The sequence below is a fragment of the Lates calcarifer genome, linkage group LG9 (genome assembly GCF_001640805.2).
Source record: "Lates calcarifer isolate ASB-BC8 linkage group LG9, TLL_Latcal_v3, whole genome shotgun sequence".
Classification (NCBI taxonomy): Eukaryota; Metazoa; Chordata; class Actinopteri; family Centropomidae; genus Lates; species Lates calcarifer.
The window spans coordinates 14,462,023-14,484,253 of record NC_066841.1 but is presented as its reverse complement, the minus strand read 5'-3'; the positions used below and the strand labels follow the sequence as shown (position 1 = coordinate 14,484,253).

The following is a 22,231-nucleotide window of genomic DNA, read 5'->3' as shown; positions in this document are numbered from 1 at the left end:
TTAAATTGATACCCAAGAGAGATCTGTGATGTCAATGGTGAATCCAGCACCCACACTGCACACACACACACACACACACACACACACACACACACAACTGTATAACTCACACAAAGAGCATTTCATCTGTCAGTGGAAGAAAAATGACTTCAATCAAAATCATGATTAGAAATTCAAATGCAACAGCATGTGTTCCTCAAGAGACAAGCTCCACTGATGTCCCAGAGTACCAAAGAAGACCCTTTGATGTGTTTGAATGTCTAAGAAACAGATATTCAGATATTTTTTTTAACATTGTGTACCACAATTACGTTTGAAAAAATCGATTTAAATATGAAAACGCATTCGAATGTGCCTGATTCACAGTGATAAGCACCTGAAACCTGTGACATGTTTGGTGGAAATGTTCATGGTGGCTTCAGACACGGTGACTGTCTTCTCTAGATGTCAGTATATTACAAGCGAATAAGAGACAAGAGCGAAAACAACAGCTTTGAAAAGTGAACGAGCTACTGATCTCTCTTCTTACAAAAGCCTGGAGGCAGAAACAGAGATATAATGAGGAGCAGAGAAAGATAACATAAATTTCTCCCAATGATTCAGGGGAAAATCTTACATGGCTGCCAGAAAATGGTAGAACCCATTTGCCCTGTCACTGTCTCTCTTGTGCAACTCAATTCCTGCCAATGGCTAAATTAGCCCGGCTACGTTTTACTTTGTGGGAGTAAGTTTTGAAAAGTTTAAAGATCCCCTCCAGGCATGTTTTAAAACATGTTAAAAATAAAAAAATAAGTCTGCTTTGTGTAATCGTTTGGGGGTTACCTCATTAAAAATGTTTGAAATGGCATTTACTTTATCCCCTTCGCTGCAAAACCTACAATCTATTAATACGCAATTACTTAACATTTCAAAAGTTTAATTGCTCGACACAAAACGTTTCCTCCTGCGATCAAAAGCCCAGTCTTGGTGTGTGTGTGTGTGCACTGGAGGCTTCACCTTTACACATCACACTTGCATAAGTTGCATAATGAGATCAGGATCAGCTCTGAACTAGCTGTAATGTCACAAAATCATCTTTATATGTACATGACAGCTTTCCAGTGTCAAACCCTGCATATACATTATTCAAGGCTAAACAGCAAATCCATATATTTGCAATATGATAAGATAATCCTTTATTAGTCCCACAATGGGGAAATTTACAATGGCTAAGTGCAATATCCAAATGACTCCATCATGTTATTGGGTTGTCCCTCTGTTCCACTCTTGTGGATGTCATATCTCAAGGACATCATGAGGGAATTTCTTTAAGTTCAGCACGTACAGTTATTTGGGCTCAAGGATGAAGTGATTAGATTTTGGCGAGCAGAGGTCAAAGGTCATCATCACTGTGACCTCATCAAAAGCATTTTTGGCAGTAAATCAAGAATTCATTCCTAATTATGACCCCATGTCACACAAATGTCTGATAGGATGAAATGATGAAGTGATGAAATTGTATATCCAAAAGGTCAAAGGTCAACTTCACTGCAACATTATGATGTTGATGAGCACTTCTCTGGCCATTATTCAGCGGCATAACTCAGGAACAGAAGGGGAGACCAACTGGTTGGCAGAGGCGAACAGCCACTGAATGTGTCAACATAGCATTATAAATGTGGAACAGCGAAGCTACAGAGATTCATATTGTATATATAGATGCAAGGAAACATGGTTTCAGGTCATTAAAGTTCTTATAGGAATCACAAGAATCAAAAACATTTTAAGGATATAATACAGAATCTTTATTTATTAAAACAATACCATTAAAATACTTTCATACGAGCAGAGTCATTCCACATATCTGATAAATAGGGCGATGAAGATGCAGCCAAACAGAGACATGGTCGAAGCTGAGAGGACCACCACAACCACACTTCCTGCCAAGTTGACCAGAGCGCCGAGCCCCGCGCCCACGATAATCTGAGCCAGCTGGACCATGCAGGTGAGCGCGGCGCAGTCCACCCCGGTGCCACGTGGACTGTGGTTGCTTCCCCGCAGCTTCATTTGTTCCTGGAAGCACAGCAAGGTAGTGAGGGGGTTGATTAGAGAAGAGGTGGGCGAGGAAGGAAAAAAAAAAGGAGATAACAATATCTGATGTCAATGGTTTCTCTATTACCAGAGATGTCCGTGGCAGAAAGCAATCAACACTTGGGTTTAGATGCAGCTTTGGAAAATATTAAGAGACCATCTCATATATCTCCTCAGGCTCCCCAGCTATTTCATGTTGAATTTCATCACCATCTGATGTGATTCAACTTAATAAGGTATTGACTGAACATACCAGGACACATCAAAATGGCTACTGAAAAAAATTCTACCAGTAATTGATTGTTTTTAACACCAGCTATTTAAAGATATTGTAGTTTATTATTTGTTTTTGAGTATAAACTGAGTTTGGAGTATTCAGTTTGCCGTAAATTTATGACCAGCTGTCAGCTGCCAAATATAATGTTCAAAATGGAAGTCATTCTGTTGAAAATTACAAATTAATGTGGTCTCTCTTGTTTGTGCAGCAAAATCAAAAGTTACCTTTTATCCAGAGGTTATAAACAGCAGGTGAAAATCTTATTTACTTCCTGATCTGTACACTTACATCTTAAATGTCAGGGAGTTGGTCGTGAATTTTAAATAAGACAAACATAAATTATCTCAACAGGTGGGAGCCAAAAAAGTTGCATTCAGGAGCCGCCTCCAGTTTTGTTCTGCCAATATCAGGAGTCAACTTCAGTGGTCTACCAAGGGAACAGACCGGTCTACAGCTTTACTAATGTAAACTGAAATCTGGACATTTGTATATTTGATTGACAATTATGATTTTTGGATATTTCTTTATCTATTTTAGTGTTTTGCATTGGATTTCTTTTGCACAGTTTCTTTGTATTTTTTCTGTTCAGTTAGCCGTTAGCCTATGTGTGCTTGGTGTTGATACTCAGTACTTTGAATTCCATTTGAATTACAGTTGGGAACTTGGTAACCAAGCATCTGCGATCATATTACAGTCTGCAGTTCTCGGATGAGCTGCCCAGAGCTCCTGGGCAGGAGGCTTAGTACATTTAAAGAGACCAGGCGGAATTTTTACTCATGTCAAGATGTTAATTGTTGGAGATTTGTTCATAAGCTCAGTGACAGAATTGAGAAAAACTGTTGTGTGTTATTCAGTCTTTAGATTGACATGTCACCACTGGAATCATCACCTTGTCTTATTCCATTGTAAAATAACATAGTACCCTAGAGTATTTAATGTTATATACTGAACATGAATTTAAATATTCCAATTTTTAAAACCCATGGCACATGTACATGTGAATAAACACCTCCTGTTAAATTGTGACCCCATCATTCTGTAAGATATTGTCCTTGCCCACTGTATCAATTATATTTAGAGTTCAGTTAATTCTTTTATTGTTAGCCTGTAGCACAACAAAGTGTACTTTGAAGGTTGTAATGTAAAGCTTTCCTAGAAAACAGCATTGATAGCCCAATTCTATGCATGGTTAATTTTGGTGGAGTCTTGTTACTGACTTACGACAAACAATTACAAAAAATGTCTTTTGAGAGAGGATTTTCAGGGTCGTTTCAGAAAATACTAAATATTAACTTACTAGTGTGCCCCTTTAAACTGAAATTATCATTCATGCAATTCAAATATTTTCCAGCATCTTTACCCTGAAAGTACAAAAAGTGTGTGCACACTCAAATCAGGTCAGATGTTCCTTTCATTTGGTTTTCAAACTAAAAATTTAGCTCAGGGGGGAAGCTGGGTCCCTGTGGAGTCTTACTGAAATCATGTTGTGCTATGGAGCAGTTTTTTCATGAGTGTTTTGTTTGTCTCCTGCATGTATGTCACGAGTGGAACAATAAACAGTCCTGCCAGTGGTATCTCATTATTCCAGTGATCTACAGGTGGTGATGTGCCAGCAAAGGCAGAGATGTATTCAATACATTTGTCAGACACACAAAGAGTTTTGGTGAGTAACACTGAATAAATCATAACTTTTGTTTGTTTTCAAAATTAAAAGACTCCACCATGAAACTAAAGGATTACTGCACACCGAAGAGGGCCTAGCCAAAGGAGCTATGCATTTTTCCTCTATGCTACATTTTGACATTGAAAATAGAATGAAAGGAAAAAGAACATTCTAACTGATATCGGTGTGCAAACCCTTTTTTCTACTTTTCGACTGCACACACCCCAGCTCTCTTTGTTTAGAGCACAGTGGGGGTTTTTTTTTTTTTTTTTTTTTTGCTCCCATGCATCTCAACCCTGAAAAACATCTCTTTAACGAGCACAGTACCTCCTCCTCACGCTGATACTCTGCTATCAGGTTGAACGGGATGGTGTAGAGCGTGCTGGACATGACGCCGAACACGCTGCAGAGGATGAGCGTGGCAATGATGTTGGGGAAGAGACCAATCAGGCTGGTGCCCATACCGAACACAAAGTAGCCCATGAAGTATAATCCTTTCAGGCCAATGTATGGGAGAAGGAAACGCTGCACATCTGGAAACACACAAACGCAGGTTTGAGTGGCAACGAGAAGCCCAACATCCAGGCTATAAATAGAGCCAGTTCACACTCTGTGTTTTGGATTTAAGCATACAGCTTAGCATCCCTCTGGGAAAACATGCATTTCATTCAGGCGGTGCAGGCTAATGAATGGCTAAAAGCTGTGATCCTGATGCAAAAAGAGAGGGAGGCAATAATTGCCCACTGCGACCTGTTCCCCTACACAAGCTTGTCAGGCTGTCATTCACAGAGGTGCTAATGATGTCACTGCAGAGGCTGGCTAATGGTGAAATGAAAGCACACACATATGCAATGTCAGGAAACACTATGTGACCTTTTGCGATCTGGTTTTCTGCATTAATTAATCATAAAATGTGATTTGATCTTCATCCAACACACAAGCATAGGGCACGCAATGTGCTAATAACATACAAACAGTTTGAATGTTTTATGTTATGTTCTACACTGAACACACCCATTAAACATTCTCAGTGCTGGTGGAAAACGTAAGTGAACCCTTGCATTTAATCACTGTCTCCTTTGGCAGCAGTAACCTCAAACAAGCTCTTCCAGCAGCTGTGGATCCTTAAGGACCGGAGCCTATCCCAGCAGACACCAGGCGAGAGGCGGGGTACACCCTGGACAGATTGCAAGTCTACCACAGTGCTGACATACAGAGAAAAACAACCATTTGGAGTCATCAGTTAATGTAGCCTGCATGTCTTTGGACTGTGGGAGGAAGCCGGAGTACCCAGAGAGAAGCCATGCAGGCACATGGCACAACTCAAACCCGGAACCTTCTTGCTGTGTTTACCACTGCATCACTATGCCACCCAGAACTGCTTCAGCTCAGACATAGCACCTCTACTGGGTTAAAGTCTGGGCTCTGACTCTAAAAGGCAGATTTTCTTTGTTTGAAGTCAGTCTAGTGATAGATTTACTTGAGTGTTTCTACAGGGCCTTAGCTGGTGGACAGTCACCCTGATATTATCCCATAAAGATACATTGATAAACATGGGAATTAATTCTCCCCTTAATGGTGCTGAGCTGCCCAGGCCCAGAAGTGGCAAAGCAGCCCTAATTCATAACGGACGGTCTCTCCACGGTACTGCTCTAATTCAACCTTAGGTCCATTATTTATGTCATTACCTTCAGGGTTCATGTACTCTTTCCAACCTACATTGTGAATGTTTGAATGATGTGTTCAATATAGACATGAACAATACATTGATTTGTGTGTTATTAGTTAAAATAGATTGTGTTTATTCATTTGTGTGACTTAGATGAAGATCTGACTATATTTTAAGTCATATTTACACATAAATACAAGTAATTCTTAAGGGTTCACATAATTATTCTTGCCACTGTGGCACATTTACTTACAGGAGTAGAGAGCAGAGGACACAGCATTAATACACAGTCCCCAGCAGCCTACTTCTACTCCTCTCTCATATGTGACATAGGCTGTAGAGTTATGGTCAGCATAAGGATTTCCTTTGTATACAATCTGCAAAAAAGAGAAAAAAATATGTGAAGATGAGAATGTAAAATACATCGCACCATATTCAGGGGAAACTTAAATGTAGGGACAGTGGAAGAAAACAAGACTATGGGGAACAAGGGAATAACTACTTAGAGTATTTTTGAGGAGAGGAGAAATAAAGTAAACTCTGAAGTATTTTTGGGCACTCACTGGGTACAGTACTAGTAAATCTGAGGAACAAAAACTACACACAAGTAAAAATATAACATATAGATGTAGGTGGATCAAACATAGATCATCTTAGTAATTATTATTTCTAATTAATTATTACTTCTCTAAAAATAAGGTATGGGGGGCATAATATCAAATGTTGACTGCTCTCTCATGTTTATTCTTCAATTACACAATAAGAACTCTCTTTCCATCTCTCAGAGATACACAGTATTTCAAAACTTAATTTACCCCTGGTACTTTCTTGTTCCCTACAGTCTTCTTTCACTGGTACCTGATTTATACTAGAAATCACACTGTAAACTACATGCTATTTTATAATGTGTTCCCAAAGCACTGCAGTCAAATAATCCTAAAAGATCCACACACACAGTTCTCCTGACACAAACATCAAATGTTGGCCAACCTTTAATACATATTTTTATCTATATAAAAAAACAGGCACTATCCCTTCAGCTCAACGGGGAGCCACTGACTATACGTTTCTTATCCCTGATAACAATGTCTGCATTTGTAGATTACATGCTAGAGCATGAGGTCTTAATGAACCATGACAGTGTGTAGTGTGTCATGGTGGGAAGTGCATCCTTTGATCAGCATGCACACCGCAAAACTGTGAAGCATTCATCATTATTACTCATGTCAACAGAAGATTACACACAACAACAGACTGCTCCCCCACCCTCACCCCCCGTCTGCCCCGACAGAAACAGGACTTAATGGAGCTTGAATGCAGATACACATTGCACTGTGCTGTTCTTCACCTCTAGCGTTATTGTTCTCATTTTCTCCCTTTGCCTCATTTGACATTGAGTCGTAATTAGGACTGGAAATAAGGCCTCATTTTATTATCGATTAGGCGGGTGACAAATAAATCATTATGTGAAATGTTAAAAAAAAGTGAAAAATGGCCCAATTTCCCAGAGCAACAAAGTGAAGTCTTCATATTGCTAATTTTGACCAATAGTCAGGAAAAAAACCCAAAAAGATGTTCAGTTTACAATGACAAAAAGCAGGGAAAATAGCAGCTAGCTTTGCCCTGTCCAACAGTAAAAAAAACACCTCTAAAGCTCATTAACTATCTTGTTAGCTTGAGTTTGGACAGAGTATTTGCATTTTGTCCTTTTTTATTCATTCAGAGAATATGCAGATGTAGTACAGTAAAATTTAAAGGGGCTGCAACTAATGATTTTTTTGACTAGTCAATGACTTCCTTAATCTATAAAATGGTCTGAGTTCAACCACAGGACTTTTGTTGCATGTCACCCTCCATCTCGCTCCACCCTCATTTCCTTTCAGGTCACTAGTGTGTGAAAAAAAAAAAAAAAAACTTTATGAAAAAAGCCTATAACACTTCCCAAGAGCCCGAGGTAGCATTTTGAAATGTCTTGTTCTGTCTGACATTCCCTTTACAATAAAGGGAAATTGCATTTGGGAGGCTGCAACAAGGAAATGCCCGACATTTCAATTATCAAAATAAAAATCAGCGTGAAAGTGCAATGCCAGAAATAATGTCAGGAACACAGAGCCATTGAAACTTCAATGGCAATAATGACTGCAAATCACTTAAAAATAAGTGATAAGAGGAAAATAAGCAGCGATTAGAAGCTCTGCACAGAACTGGAACAGGTAGGTCTCAAATGGGATTGTTTGTTTTTTGTTTTTTTAATGCAGTGACTTTTTGAAATAGATAGAGTCAAGACCACATGTACAGCACCCATATGCAGACACACACACACACACACACATCAATACCTGTCCCATAAAATCAGTAAAGAAGAGCATATTGCAGAGGAAAGCTGTCCATCCCAGCAGGTGACTGATACACAGGTAGCGGTAGTGGCTTGGCATACTGATGATGGTTTTCATCAGCGACCTGAATGTCATCCTCTTCTGGGCCTGCACAGATACACACAAACATCATCACAGACATCACCACCAACAGCAACAACACTGACAAGATTTTAAGAAATGAAAATAATACTTAAAACAGTTTTTTCTCTCATAGCAACCATTACTCGCCTGGTATTTTGTTGCTTGTGGCGCTTAAGCCCACGATTGATGACAGTTCAAAAGATTCAACAATAAATTTTTTTTTAAAGTCTGCACCGCAAGGACCATAATTAGAATGAATTAAGGGATTTGACTTAGAGATCTCAGTGCACACATTACGCACCTCCCTCAAGGTTTGGAGACAGAAGATGATAAGGGATTAAAAGACAAACTAATCTCTTTAAAGCAATCAGTCATATCACCCTATGGCAGTTTTAGAAATATTTTGATTTATAGAGAACTTTAAAAGCATTAAATCAAATTTGATCTCATATGACACTTAATATTTTTTGTTTGCTGCTCTCCAGTAATAATAATGCTAACAAATTTACACACACATACAGCAATTAGGGCGAGATGAAGGCAAAAGCATGAACTGCTGGAGATTATTAATCAAGCATCTTTATATTCAAGCACAGCTACAACATTGAGTTTAAGGAGGAAGATGATACAAACTCTACATCTTCTTCATCACAAACATATTAAACAGAAGTCAACTCAGCTGGAGTGGATCATTTATTGATGGTGATTGACTGATGACCAGATTTTATGTGATCAAAAATGAATTCATCAGTACTCACTAACCACCTTAATGTATAATGCAGGAAATTGTTTCACATGTAAATTTTATGTTCACAGGATATATTCATATTAAAATATAAACAGATTCATGAGGTTATTTGAAGCATTTCCTCTGTAGAGCATAGCACTAATTAACCACTTGAACCTGAATACCCTCAATATTCCCATTTTCCCCAAAGCAGCTTCAAAGTAACAGTATTTTGAACAGTATTTTTGACTGGCATGGCTTTAAGGATGGCAGTGTCGGTCAGTTCACTGCTTTGGTCCAACATGAAATATCTCAGCAACTATTGGATAATTTTCCATTTCTGGACACATGTTCATGGTCCCCAGAGGATGGATCCTAATGATTTTAGTGATCCCTTGACTTTTCCTGTAGTGCCACCATGAGGGCAACATCTCTAGTTTTGAGTTAAATGTCTTAACAATTATTGGATTGCCATGAAGTTTTATTAAGACATTGATGTTCCTCTCTGGGTAAATTATAATCACTATGGTGACACTAAGTTTTCTCCTTCAGCCTCAGCTGTGCTAATGTTAACGCTGTCATAGGGAACATGTTAACATGCTGACATTTAGCATTTAGCTGTGTCTGACCATTTCTGTGACTTGAAACCAGTGATCTGACATTAACATCCACTTCATGCTGTTATTGGTTGGCTGTACCGAGGTGAGAGACAAGCCAGGCAACCTCTCTCTCAGCTTTCTTTTTGCATTTGTTACACAGTTGTTTGTGGCACGTTTAATGTGAACAACAGAGTGCAATGCTATGAACGTCTTCCTGGAGAACAACTGGAGTAGTTCTCCTGTTTTTTGTTTTTTTTTAAACACTATTGCATATGACAGCAACTTTTTCACTTCACCTCAGAGTATGGTGATTTGGATCAGATATATATTTTGTTTTCCAAACTGGTCAGACAGCAGGTCTTATGAACTAACTCTGACACTAATTCAATAGTGAAAAAACAAAAGTATTGCAGGGAAGTATTGGCCTAGATTTAATTTTAGCTTGAACTGATAACTATTTGCCTATTTATCATTTTCAGTACTGTTGTGACTGCTTTTCTAAATATTTGTTTCAAGGCGTTCCTCTAGTTGCAGTGCTTCTCATTTCATCAAACTTCTTTAAGCCCTACTTGTACTGTATTTATTTTAGGTATCACTTTGTGAGATTACACTGAAGAGTGACTCAGTGGTTAGTGCTGTCTTTTCACAGCGGGAAGGTCATAGACTGAAATTCACAGTCTGCCAGAATTGGAATCAAATTGGTGGTCAGTGTGTGGACCATGACCTGATGTGCAACATAAATCGACTGGACTGCATTTATATAGTGCTTTTCTAATCTTAGTGAGCCCTCAAAATGCTTTACACTAAAAGCCACATGCACCCACTCAAACATACAGCACTTTTCTATCACACACTGATGATCTAGCGGGGGCAAAATGGAGGTTCAGTATCTTGCCCAAGGACACTCTTGACAGGGACTGAACCACCGACCCTCTTACTGGAGGACACAGCCACAGCTGCCCACGTAAGAACACATACAGCAACATATTGTCCGTTCAGAAAATGAAAATGGATGCTCTGGATCATTATAATGTATGACTAGATTACATATCCATTTTCCATTCTTTACTGTTGCATTCAGTGCTCTCTGTGAGCATCAGCAGGATGAGTGGTTCAGAGAATGGATCGATAAATAAATCAACACTGTATTCCACTTGCTATATATACACATGATAAAATAATTGCCTCCTGGGGCACTGTTAACACCTTCACATCACAAACCTCCTTGTTTGGCTGCTTGGCACTAGAGGTCACCGAGTTGGCCTCCCCCAGAGCAGAGAAGGACCTAGGTCTGAGGTCTGGTACAGATGCTGGGACTACAGGAGAGACAGGCTCTTTAGCCAATGCTCCATATCCATTACTGTGGGACCCCAGTAGTCGGAGAGCACTGGGAGGTGAAGGGTCAGAGGCAGATCGGTCCTTGCCCAGAGGTTGTTCTGGAATACTGAAGAGATGCACACTGAGGAAGATGCCCCAGGTCAATGCTGAGAAGAAATAAATGACTTGGTACTCAGAGCCCAGCAGCTGACCCAACACAGAATGACCCCAGTCCATAGCTCCCACCAGGTAACCACACGCTCCGCCCAGACCTGGAACACACAAAGGCAAAGTGAAGACATTATGCAGGTGCAATTGTTTTAAAGAGTGAGTACACCATTAGATTCTGCCATTAGTGTACAGCAGGTTTTGACAGCTTTTTCACTGAAAACAGCTGAGAATAGCTAGGGCAAATTACAAGCAAACTAAACAAAACCAATATATGTTTTGTTGTGCAAATAACTTGCATTAACATCATATGCTAACAGAAGAACAGATAACAGATTGTGTGAACAGTGAAAAAAAAAAAGGTGGAGTTAAAAATGAAATGTGTGCTGAGCTTGTTGGATGTACTTCAGTGTGTCTCTTGGTTTTAGGTTTGGTGCAACAGTGCATGAATAAAAAAAAAAGAAAAAAGAAAGATTACTAATGTTTAATTAAATGGAATCATTATCTGTCATCTCATACATGTGTGAAGTGTTCTAGCTCACAGCTTTTCCTTTTGTAGCAGCTGCCACTGAAATGGTGCAACACACTGTGAAGGGTAATACTTGCTAATTATGTGAATGTACCTACAGTACTGGACGTAAATTTAAAATGGAAAGAAATGTTCTCCTCTTATTCCTCTGTTACATCACAGTATAAGGGATAAAGAAGTTTCTTGTGTCCTGTTTTAAAGAAAGGTAAAACAGAAGAAGTTAACAAACAATATATTGTGTATTATTACACTGTTGCATAGTTACAATACATAACAATGGTGAGTCATTACATTTCCTAAAATACACACAGAATACTTATGTTTTTAACTAAAACCAGAGGCAAATTCAGCTGATTCATCTGAAAAACAGAAATGTTCAGCTAATCAAAGTACGATTAAAGGTCCATATTTAAAAATGTAAGAGGTGCAACGAGTACACTCTTCATCAGTGAGATTCCATTCTTTTATTCTGTTTAATATACTGTATGTCCACCTTTATTTTTGATAACAGATTCAATCCTCTGGGCATGGATGATACCAGAGAGATGTTCTGCCACTCTTCACAGACGATTCTTCTCAGCTGCTCTTTGCTGCAGGGGTTTTGCTGCTCTACCTTTCACTTTAAAATACTCCAAGGGTTTTCTGTTGGATTGCAGTCAGGAGTAATACTTTCCCAGGTTCTTTCTTCTTTAAAAATTCTTGCATGATTGTTGTAGTGTGTTTTGGGATCATTGTCATGTTGGGCAATGATATTATGTTGCACCCATACAGCTCCATATATATTTCCATATTCTTTGGAAAAGTCTCTAATCTTTCAATTTTGTGGGCGATGATTTACTTCTTAGGATGCGGTCCGTAGAGGTTGACGTAATGCATGTCCTTCAGATCATATAATCGATCACTGAAACTCTAGTTTCCAGAGTTGTGCCAAGTTATAAACACTTTCCCATTTTTAAGGCAAGGTTGCTATATAGCTGATTGCATGTATTGCATTTGCATCGTTTTTCAAGGACAGCCACTTCACCTTCTCTTATAGGTAGTATGGCTCATCTTATACCTGCTCTTGTACCCTTACAATCTGGTTTCTTACAGTTCCTTGCCATGTGGAACCACACTGCATTAGACACAACCCAGGCAGAAACCAACAAAGCTGTGGTGTTCATAGGTTATTCTATAACCTCAGTTTGAAATTACAGGTGTACTGCTGCATCCTACATATCCTACAATCAAACAGAAAAATAAGACAATATTGTAATATAATACAATTTGGAATGATTCTGTGTTGCATGTGATGCAATCTCTGCACAATTAGGAAATAATTTCTGTCGACGTGGAGCACAAAGCGACATTAAATGATGAATACCACATTATTATTTTAGATGACAGAGTTTAGAGGACATTATTTGTTTAGTTTTATCACTTCACTTGTGCACAGTTAAATATTTTAGACACCATGAGTCAAACTCAATATCCGGGAGGTGGATGTGGCCCATCAGGAATTTGGATTGTCGTTGACATGAAGGCTCTCTGATTTCACTCAGAGGGAAGATAAGTCCCTCGCCTCTCTCTCTCTTTCTCTCTCTCTGCTCTCACTGGCTTTCATCAACAACACAGCCTCTTCCTCTGGCTGTAAAAGGAACGTTAAAATGCTGAGGCCTGACAGCTTCAAGAAAGGTGAGAGAGTGACCACTTCTTTAGTGAGCATTTTAACAAGCTTTGTTATGTCAGCGTCATGCATGAGTCATAATTTGGACAGATGGAGAGAAAACCCACATTGCGTCCTCACTCCTTTATATGCAGATTGTCTGCAAAGTATATAAATGAAACAGCCTGTTTGTTACTATGCAACGAAGTAGATCTAAAAATCAAGTCAATATTTTTGTTTTGATGTGATTTTTAAAATACCATTCTCAAAGGAGAAATTCATCTGCTGAAGGTCAGGGGAAACTGATGCAGGAGGAACCATTGTGTTGACTGATGCTTCCCATAATCGTGATCAGATGCCTACATTATAGTACATGCACACACACACACACACACACACACACACATGCAAGCGCGCACAGACAAGCCTTGTGTCGATGGATTTCAACAAGTAAACATGCAGTAAATGAAAACAACAAAATGAAATAAAAAATGTATTTGCTTGGTTGATTGACTCATTCAATTGCAGTGCCCTAGAGTTGGCCATCTAAAATGGAGACTATTTTTCTACATTTCAGCAACTAGCAACTGGCAGGTACAGTAATAAACCACTTCAGGCGTCACACTTTGCTTGTGGTTGGAACATTGCTGTGTGCGTGCTGCATCAACCACTCAGATTCAAGATCCCTCTCCACTTGCCTTCTATATCATTAACGTCAGCTTGAGGACACCTTTCTGCCCCTGCAATAACTCTAGACCTTTTATTGCAGTGCAGTGCAACAGAGAAAAGCAAAGATAGCGCTGCGGAACTGGGGTGTTTAATGTCATCAAGGCAAAACAGGATTTAAATAGGCCTACAAGTATTACAGCAGCAAAAATTGTTTTCTGCAAGGCTGAACGCGAGTTCTCACTTGAGAAGGCGACCTGCGTAGCTCATGTACATTTATGGAAACAACCTAAAAAATCAACTTCAAAACTGATGCTTTTACCACAAACATCAGTACACATTTTAACAAGTGGACGTTTAGCAGGTATAATGTTTACCATGTTCACCATCTTAGTTTAATGTAGAGGTATTCAGTACTCCAAATCAAAATGAACTGCCTACACTGAATCACCAGTGTCTTTGACAAACGGTGGATAATCACTGAGCATGAAGTTCGCCCACATTCATTTTGATAGAATATGTGCAAATTGCTTTGCAATGTATTGTGGGCTTCCAGTCGAAGCGGGGCTGACCAGTGATGCGAAACAGGGGACAATAAAGAAAAGCATTGCAGTCACGGGTCATTAAGTTCAGTCGTTACCTGCTATGGATACATGTCCGTGGAGGTTAAGATCATTATCCATTACTTTACTTTGTGGGATCCCTCCTACCTAAGTCGCTGGCCTCCAGGATTACAGATACAAACAAAAACAAAGTGCTGCTTGGCACAGCATCAGGTAAATTGGTTAAGAAAGTGGAAGTTTCTTACTTATACAATGTTTGCTAACGAGTAAAATACTCATCAGCTTGTGAGGAAGAAGCAGTGGAGGCGATGTTGCGTGATTTGTTCACCTCCAGTAAGTTTTAAGAGAATGATATTGACAGCTTAACTATGATACACAGTCTGTAGCTTCCTCCGCAACCACAAAAGCTACTGGAACCTAGCTGTTCTTAAAATTAGAATCAGTGTTTGCGGAGGCCTAGTTCTGTACTGAACTAAACAGTTTAAACCAGCAACAGGAACAGAAAGTATCACTGAACCACTGGAGTTGACGTTAAACACCACAGCAGTTCTGTATAATAATTTATTAACTTATTGTTGCACATATTGAAGTGTATTGGAACAGTGAGGGGATCACTTCACAAAATAGTCAGTGTGTATAAACCTATGCAAAATCAACGGTGGCTGATGGGAAAGTCAATAGTTTTGAAGGTATTTGATCACGAGCCAAAGTAATGGACAAATTCAGACAGTGACCTGATGACGGTGGTGGAGGAAAAGCTAAGGGTTCACCAAGGCCATTATAGTTCATCCTGAGGGGACTGTGAATGCTGTAGCAAGTTTCCCAACAATCCATCCAGTAGCTGTTAAGACATTTCACTCCAAGCCACAGATGTCAACTTCATGGTGTTGCTAGATGAGCAGGCAAAGGAACACTAAAATCTTGAGGATTCATTGTCTGAGCTCCATGTGTGTCTGAACCAGATTTGATGAAAATCCATTGAATGGTTGTTGAAATATTTTAGTCTGAGGCGTAGAGTGCGGCTAGCTGCTGGGGCCTATAGGTGACTCATAAATTGTGTATAGCTTACCTAACCTGTTGCTGTAGAAACCTGTGTGGTCTCAAACACCTTACATAAGAAATAATAAAAGGACTGTCCACTCCCTCACATAATCAGAGGCTGTACAAGAAGTATAGATAATAGGGGTCTAAGGCGGCAATTACTCCCAAGGTTCAGAAAAGCTAGTTAGAAAAGCACAAACAAAAAAAGTACACAAATTACTTCTCCAAGGCTCACATACCAGTGGTGGCAGGGGCGTCTAAAGAGTCATGTGCCTGGCCTCTGTCTCTCTCAGCCCAGACCCATGACTGCAGCACATGACTAGCTCAGGGGTGGATTACTGCCTGACTACCATGCTCACACCACCCGGTGCCTGCTGACAGCTGAGTGCACCACTGGCGCGCAAAAACCAAAAACATCATCTTGCCCCCAAGCACTGTATGAAAAAATATTTTCTTGATCCTGTATATTTTTAGGTATTTCTTAAGGAAATATTTGTTGAGGTTATGGTGCTTCACAGATGGTGTTTGAAAGAAGAATGATACTAAAATATGAGGTTCTTCACATATACTGTGACAAATAATCATTGTAATCCTAACTTAAACATTATTATTAACATTACTATAACATTATTATCTAAGTCAAACTACAGACATAGTTCGTCTTATGTCAAAAAGGTACTTTTTTGGCATCTGAAGGACTTTGTTCTTATACAAAACACCTCAAAACAAGAATTCTTGAGTTCTTCTGTCAGGCAATAGAGCAAGTCAATACTGTTTCAAATGTTATCTTATGGAAATATTAGGAAAAAAGGTTTTCCTTAACAATTATCTCAAAACACATATCTCACAAAACCAGATTTAGCCATTTTCTAATCTTTAGGATCTTCACAGGTGTTGATGGATTGTAAGTCATGTTGTGCACATGACCTACAATGCATCCTTACCTGGGAAAGAAAAGGTTATGCATAACATTTTAAATGGAAATTTGATCCTGCACTTGCTGTAAATCAGTGCTAACCACTATTAAAATATCACAGACCTGCTGAAGGATTAGCTATATAATATGGGGAAATGAAAGGTCATGAGTGTCCTTTTTCTTTGCTGTTCTTTCAGATATGGGTTGCTTGATTACATACAGCTTATATTACGATCCACCATCTGGAAAACACTGACTTTGCACTTTGAAGTATGAGTATGAGTATTTCCCAAAATGCAGACCGAGGTGACACTGAACAGAATATGGACATCCCAAAATCTCTCCAAGAGCAATGCATTGGGATGGCACAAATGCAACTTTAGCCTTGTTTGCCTTAGCAATATTTAGCGCTCTTGATTTCCTCCCCAGAAAACATAATGAAATAAATAAAATTTCAATTCATAGTATGACCATATGGAGAGACTTTACTGCATCTAACCCTGAATGATTTGCTGTCATATATCTCACAGTATAAGTAGAGAATCTATTCATCCATCTAGTCACATTTAGGTGAAGTGTGTATGGGTTAATCCGTCATGAAAACAATGTAAAACACACTCACAAATTCCACAGAGTGAAAGGAGTCCTACATGAAAGTGTGAGCCAAACCTACTGTGTGTGATTCTCTGAGAGACATATTATAAAAGGTATGTGGTAGCATTTAAAAGAAGGGAGACTTTGAATGTGGGAAATGATTATCTGTGTTCATCACAATGAGAGAGCACTCATATCATAACTATTCATTACAGCAGCTCAGAGTCAAAGGCCCACTGACCACAGTCTTCAGTAACAGGACTCAGTGGACTGGCATCAATGCTCTCATCTATCCTCATCTTTCCTAAGATGTCCTAATTATTCCTTTAAGTACTCATTTACCTCTCACGAACACTTATCGAAAGACAAACATGCATCTTGTGCACAGTCTTGCAGACAACACACAAGACTGCAGCACAGTTTGTGGAAATCTTCACACGTTCTTCCTAATGTGCTGTTCCCACCCACCCATTCAGTTGCGCATTCAGTCACTCCATAAGAACATCCAGTTTGACTCAGAAAATTGCTGCCATACACCATAAGTATGTGTCATGTGAGTTGCTCAGCTATAAAATGCCCACGAGGCAGCTGAAACCCTCATCAAATAAATAACTGATTAATTCAAAGCAAATCCATTAGGATGCACGTTGGAAACGACAGCCAAGGACAGATTTATGGCGGAAATAAGCATAAAGTAAATACAAAAGCAGTGAGTACTGAAGTATAACAGCATTGTGTGTGTGTTTATGATGTGTATTACAAACCTGTGAGGAGGGCATGGTAGTGCAGACCTCGTTCCTTGTCTTGATGAGAGCATACATCAAACAGGTAGGCCTTGATGGGCCCGTCGATGAAGTCTGCGGCGAAGTCAAACAGCACAACTCCGAACATCACCACCACTATGGCCCATATCCTCCTCAATGACCTGTCACTGACTAGTGCTGCAAAACAGAACAAAAAATTTCATCAGCCACTAGGCACCACAGGAAATGATTGAAATCCACATTAATACACTCATTTTACTGGTCTTAAAGTATCAGACTTGCAAGAGTAATTTGAATAAAGATCCACATGTTCTCCAGGAACAAGAGTCCCAGTGGAAAAGCACATTGACAGGCACTTGGACAACAGTAACACGTTTTTTCTTTTTCTCTTCCAAGAAAACCAATTAAGTCTGACAGGTAACAATTGTATTTCAAAAGCTGACTGTTGCTGAACGTCACGTCCAGTCTTTTTCTGTCTTCTCCTCAAATGGAATGAAGGGTACTAAAGAAAAACAACATTTCACCAGCAAAACAAATTAAAACATGATGGAGTGGATTTAATGATTTACGTAAGAGAGCGTGTTTAGCAAGTGATGAACGACACAAAAATTAAAAACTGCACTGCTGATGTACTGTATAGAGAAAAGTTACATTAGTAGAAGATTACATGCATCTTGAACAAAAGAAAAATTACAATTTGGAATCTAAAGGGCAAGTCATTGGCAACACAAAGCTGTTCTCCTTCTTTCAGGTTAGACTTGGGAGTGGTTACAACAATGCAAACACTATGTCACATGATCCCTGTGGCATTTACTACAACCCTGAGAAACACTGAAATATAATCAGCTTATCCTGAGTACGTCAGAAGACAGAAAAACTTTATTGTCCATGTGATGAATATAATAAAGCCTAGAGCCTTTTTCATAGATACTCAAGCAACAATCAGAGTATTCAAGAGAGCAAAAGTGCTTTTTAAATAAGCTGATGTCAGATTTTTGAGTGGAATAAGGATCGTGTGTTTTTATAATTTACAGTAGCCTACAAACTACAGCTATTATCAATACAGCGTGATGTGTTTCAGGCCCCATGATTCCAGACCCCAGAGTCAACTGTGAAAATCAAAGCAGGTAAAAAAAAAAAAAAGATTCAATATGCACTTAACTCCTTGCTGATCCCATGGAGCTGCTCAGTGGGCAGCCATTCAGCAGCTCTGTGATTCTGCAGCGAAGCAGTTCATGTGCCAAGAGAGTTCACTTTACTATGCTTAGCTTTTCTGAAGTAAAAAGTCACAGAATCTTTTGAGCACAGATCTCCTCGTGATGCTGCAGATTCCCACAAAAATGTTTCGGTCATTTAAATATTATCAGCATTTCCCTACTTTAAACCAAATTTGCAATAAGATTTTCTCAGTCATGCCTCATCATCATCTGTCTGTGCCAGCGGGCATCAGGTCAGGCCCACCCCGACGAGTCACACATTTAACTTCAGTCACGAGGACATGTCACTTTTCCCCCAAATCTGCATGCGAGCAAGCAGGTACTGATACAGTTCGGAGTTTGATTATTTAAAAGTCCGAGAGATAAAGAAGAAGCTTGAGGGCAAAAAAAAAAGAAAGAAGGTCACAATCACTTTAACAGTGAGAGAAGGACAGTTACAGACTGATGTTCTTCACGGGACAAGACGGAGAACGGGAACAGTTAGTGCTCACATCCTGACAGAAACATCGAGATAAAACCTTTATGTGTTTGCCTTGAATTTGTTGAGTTTTACAAGACGAGTCAAATTTATTCTTCATACTTCCGAACATGAGCATGTATAAAACTGAGATTAAAGAGCTGTCAAATTTTCACAGTATGTTCTACAATATATCTGTCTCTCTGAAATGGAAAGTACTGCTGTAATTATTCATTCGCTCTTATTTCCTCTGAATCAAAGGCACAGTTGGCACCAAAATAAGAACTCACTTTCTGATATGACAAGACTAAAAATATAACAGTACCTCCCCTTCTCACTTTTTGGTTATTGAAGTCTATCTTTGATTTCCTCTCTTCCTTTCCCCTCTCAAATTCCACCCCCAACTCCCAACCTACCCCTCACCTGAGATGACTGCATCTCCATTCAGGAACAGGGTGATTCCAAGCAACATGAGGATGCCCAGGGTCAGAATGTAAGGCCTTCTCCGGCCCCAAGCCGAGCGGCAGTGGTCACTGGCTGAGCCGATGACGGGCTGGAGCAGGAAGCCCAGGATGGGGCTGATCAGCCACACCAAGCTGTACAGGCTGCGCGGAAGGCCCACGCTCAGAAGCACCGGTGTGACGAATGCTGCCTCCACGGCGTAGCAAAATTCCCTTCCAAACATGACCAGGCCGTGGAGGATGAGGCGACCCCGAGAGCGTCTGGGGGGCTCCACGGCTCCGAACACCGCGCCCTCCCCACTGTCCATGTACTCCTCCTTGGAGCCATTGTAGTCTGTTGAGAACTGGTGCAAAGAGGTGCGGATGTGTTTGCCTGGCTCCGAGAGCCGGCAGGGTTGGGGCCTCACAGACTGGTCCTCTGATAAAAGAGTCATGGTTGAGAGAGAGGGGAAGAGGGGCAGAAGGAGAGAGGGAGAGGGAGAGGAAGAGGAAGAATGAAGAGGAAATCTGGGTGAAAACAGACAAAGTCAGAGAGTATGGTGGCGTCTATCTCAGGCAGCCAGGTAATGGATAAATGGCCAGATGCCCAGTCCTTGCACCGGTGCTCAGCTTGGGATAATCCTCCTCTCTACTGCATAGCTGAGCAATGAGTCCAAGATCCACACAGCCTTACTTCACATGTGAGGGTCTGCCTCCTGGTCTGAGCAGAGCAGAGCTGGACTCAATGAAGAGGAGAATGAGAGGGGAGGAGAGAAAGAAGTGGGTGTATTTAGGAGATTAGTGGATGTCTCTTTCCAGTCTTCATTCCTGAAAGTACTGTAGCAAAGGCCCGGGGCAGTTCATAGGAGTGTGTGTGAGGAATTACGTGCATGTGAGCAGGGATGGGAGTTGTAAAGAGGGTAATTTATTCCATTGTTTCCACAGACACTAATGATCAGCCCGTGGCATCATTTTTTTGGTAACTAGTTACTGTTCTCTCAGTGAGGAGACTGTAGCCACCGGAATTAACTCATTAATTAATACATTTAAAAAGATATCTGATTTGTGTGTCTATTATGCAAATGCATACATGTAAAAACATGTAAAACATATGCAAATGTGCCTTTTAATAATTTCATGCCAGCATTCCATCATAAAAAATCAGTAGCTTATCTTTTTTTTTTTTTTAATGAATTTGTTTTCACAATTAACAGTTCTTTTCTGCTCCACACTTTAAATTGTACTTGAATTAATCAGGATGAATTCTAATTTTAGTCATGGCTCTGGATGGTAATGTTGGTGGTAATGATGAAGTCCCCAGGCCTCTCGTCCAGCACCACCATGGGGTTTTCATCTGTGATTTTATTGAAATGTCTCATTCATTGTGCCAAGAGGATGAACTGTAACCACTTTGGTGATGCCTTAATTTTTAATGTAACACCATCATCAGGTCAAAATTAACATTCTGATCTGCCTCTGCTGTAAAAGTCTGCCGGACCTGAGTAGTTTTTACTCATTGCCTCTCGTCACTTATTGCATGTGTCATCAGATGATCATGTGCTACTCTGAACTGAATGCGTGCTTTTTCTTAAGAGAAGTGAGATGATGCAAAGGAATACCTTCAAACAATGGGATTGCTGTATTTAAGTATTAGGTTTCTCATTTCTATAACTATTTAACTTCTTTAACTAACTAATTAGCTGACTGACTGTCTAACTATATGGAAGAAATTACAGCCTGTATCATGAAATATCATCAAAAAATATTTAGAAAATGACACCTTTCTGCCCACTCTTGCTGGGATTGTGTTCATTATTCTTCTCACTGTCAGTGTGCTGATCTGTATCTTGTTGCTCTCAAACTGAGGAGAAGCCAGAGAGAGACAGAACTGCTGCTGCTGTGACCTTAACACAGTATTTAAAAAAAACATTTCTGACTTGCTCTTCTCTGTGAGCTTCATTACAGGCGAAACTGACCGTTATCAAAGATAGTTTCCTTGGAAAGGTCAGGGGAGGATCAGGTATCCGTTGTTCTAGGAATCAGCAGACCAGCCCTCTAAATCACAAGAATATCATTAGGCCTCAATCACACAAACAGATGCACAGTGTCTGGGCAAGTAAAAGACACAGAAACATTCCTTGTGTGTCATTCATTTGATTTTTGACCAACATCTTTACTAGGTTACCCAACTTCAACCTTTGAACTCTTACACTCTCAGTTCTGAATGATCATTTTTCTTCACATATATACCCTTATTAAAAGCACTGGATTAATCTTGGTGTACAAATCAGTGGTGATCAGCGTGACAGGACAGCCCAGAGAGATGTGCCATTTTCCAACAGTTTAACCTGCAATGTCTGATTGGTTGTAAAACATTATATTAAAGGTCAGATTTAGAATAGAGGTCACAATCAACATATACAGAGGAGACAGACACAGAAAGGACTAGA

The 22,231-nt window shown here is 39.8% G+C and overlaps 1 protein-coding gene across 1 annotated transcript; it reads right to left on the bottom strand.

The window, feature by feature from the left end:
- Nucleotides 1-1,796: 1,796 nt before the first annotated feature.
- On the bottom strand, nucleotides 1,797-20,717 carry slc45a2 (solute carrier family 45 member 2). The gene is made up of 7 exons (XM_018662289.2): nucleotides 19,765-20,717; nucleotides 17,668-17,844; nucleotides 10,686-11,053; nucleotides 8,019-8,162; nucleotides 5,933-6,056; nucleotides 4,338-4,543; nucleotides 1,797-2,052 (listed from the first exon to the last, which is right to left on the bottom strand). The coding sequence occupies exons 1-7, from the start codon at nucleotides 20,234-20,236 to the stop codon at nucleotides 1,831-1,833; spliced, it is 1,713 nt and encodes a 570-aa protein (XP_018517805.1). The 5' UTR covers nucleotides 20,237-20,717; the 3' UTR covers nucleotides 1,797-1,830.
- Nucleotides 20,718-22,231: the final 1,514 nt, after the last annotated feature.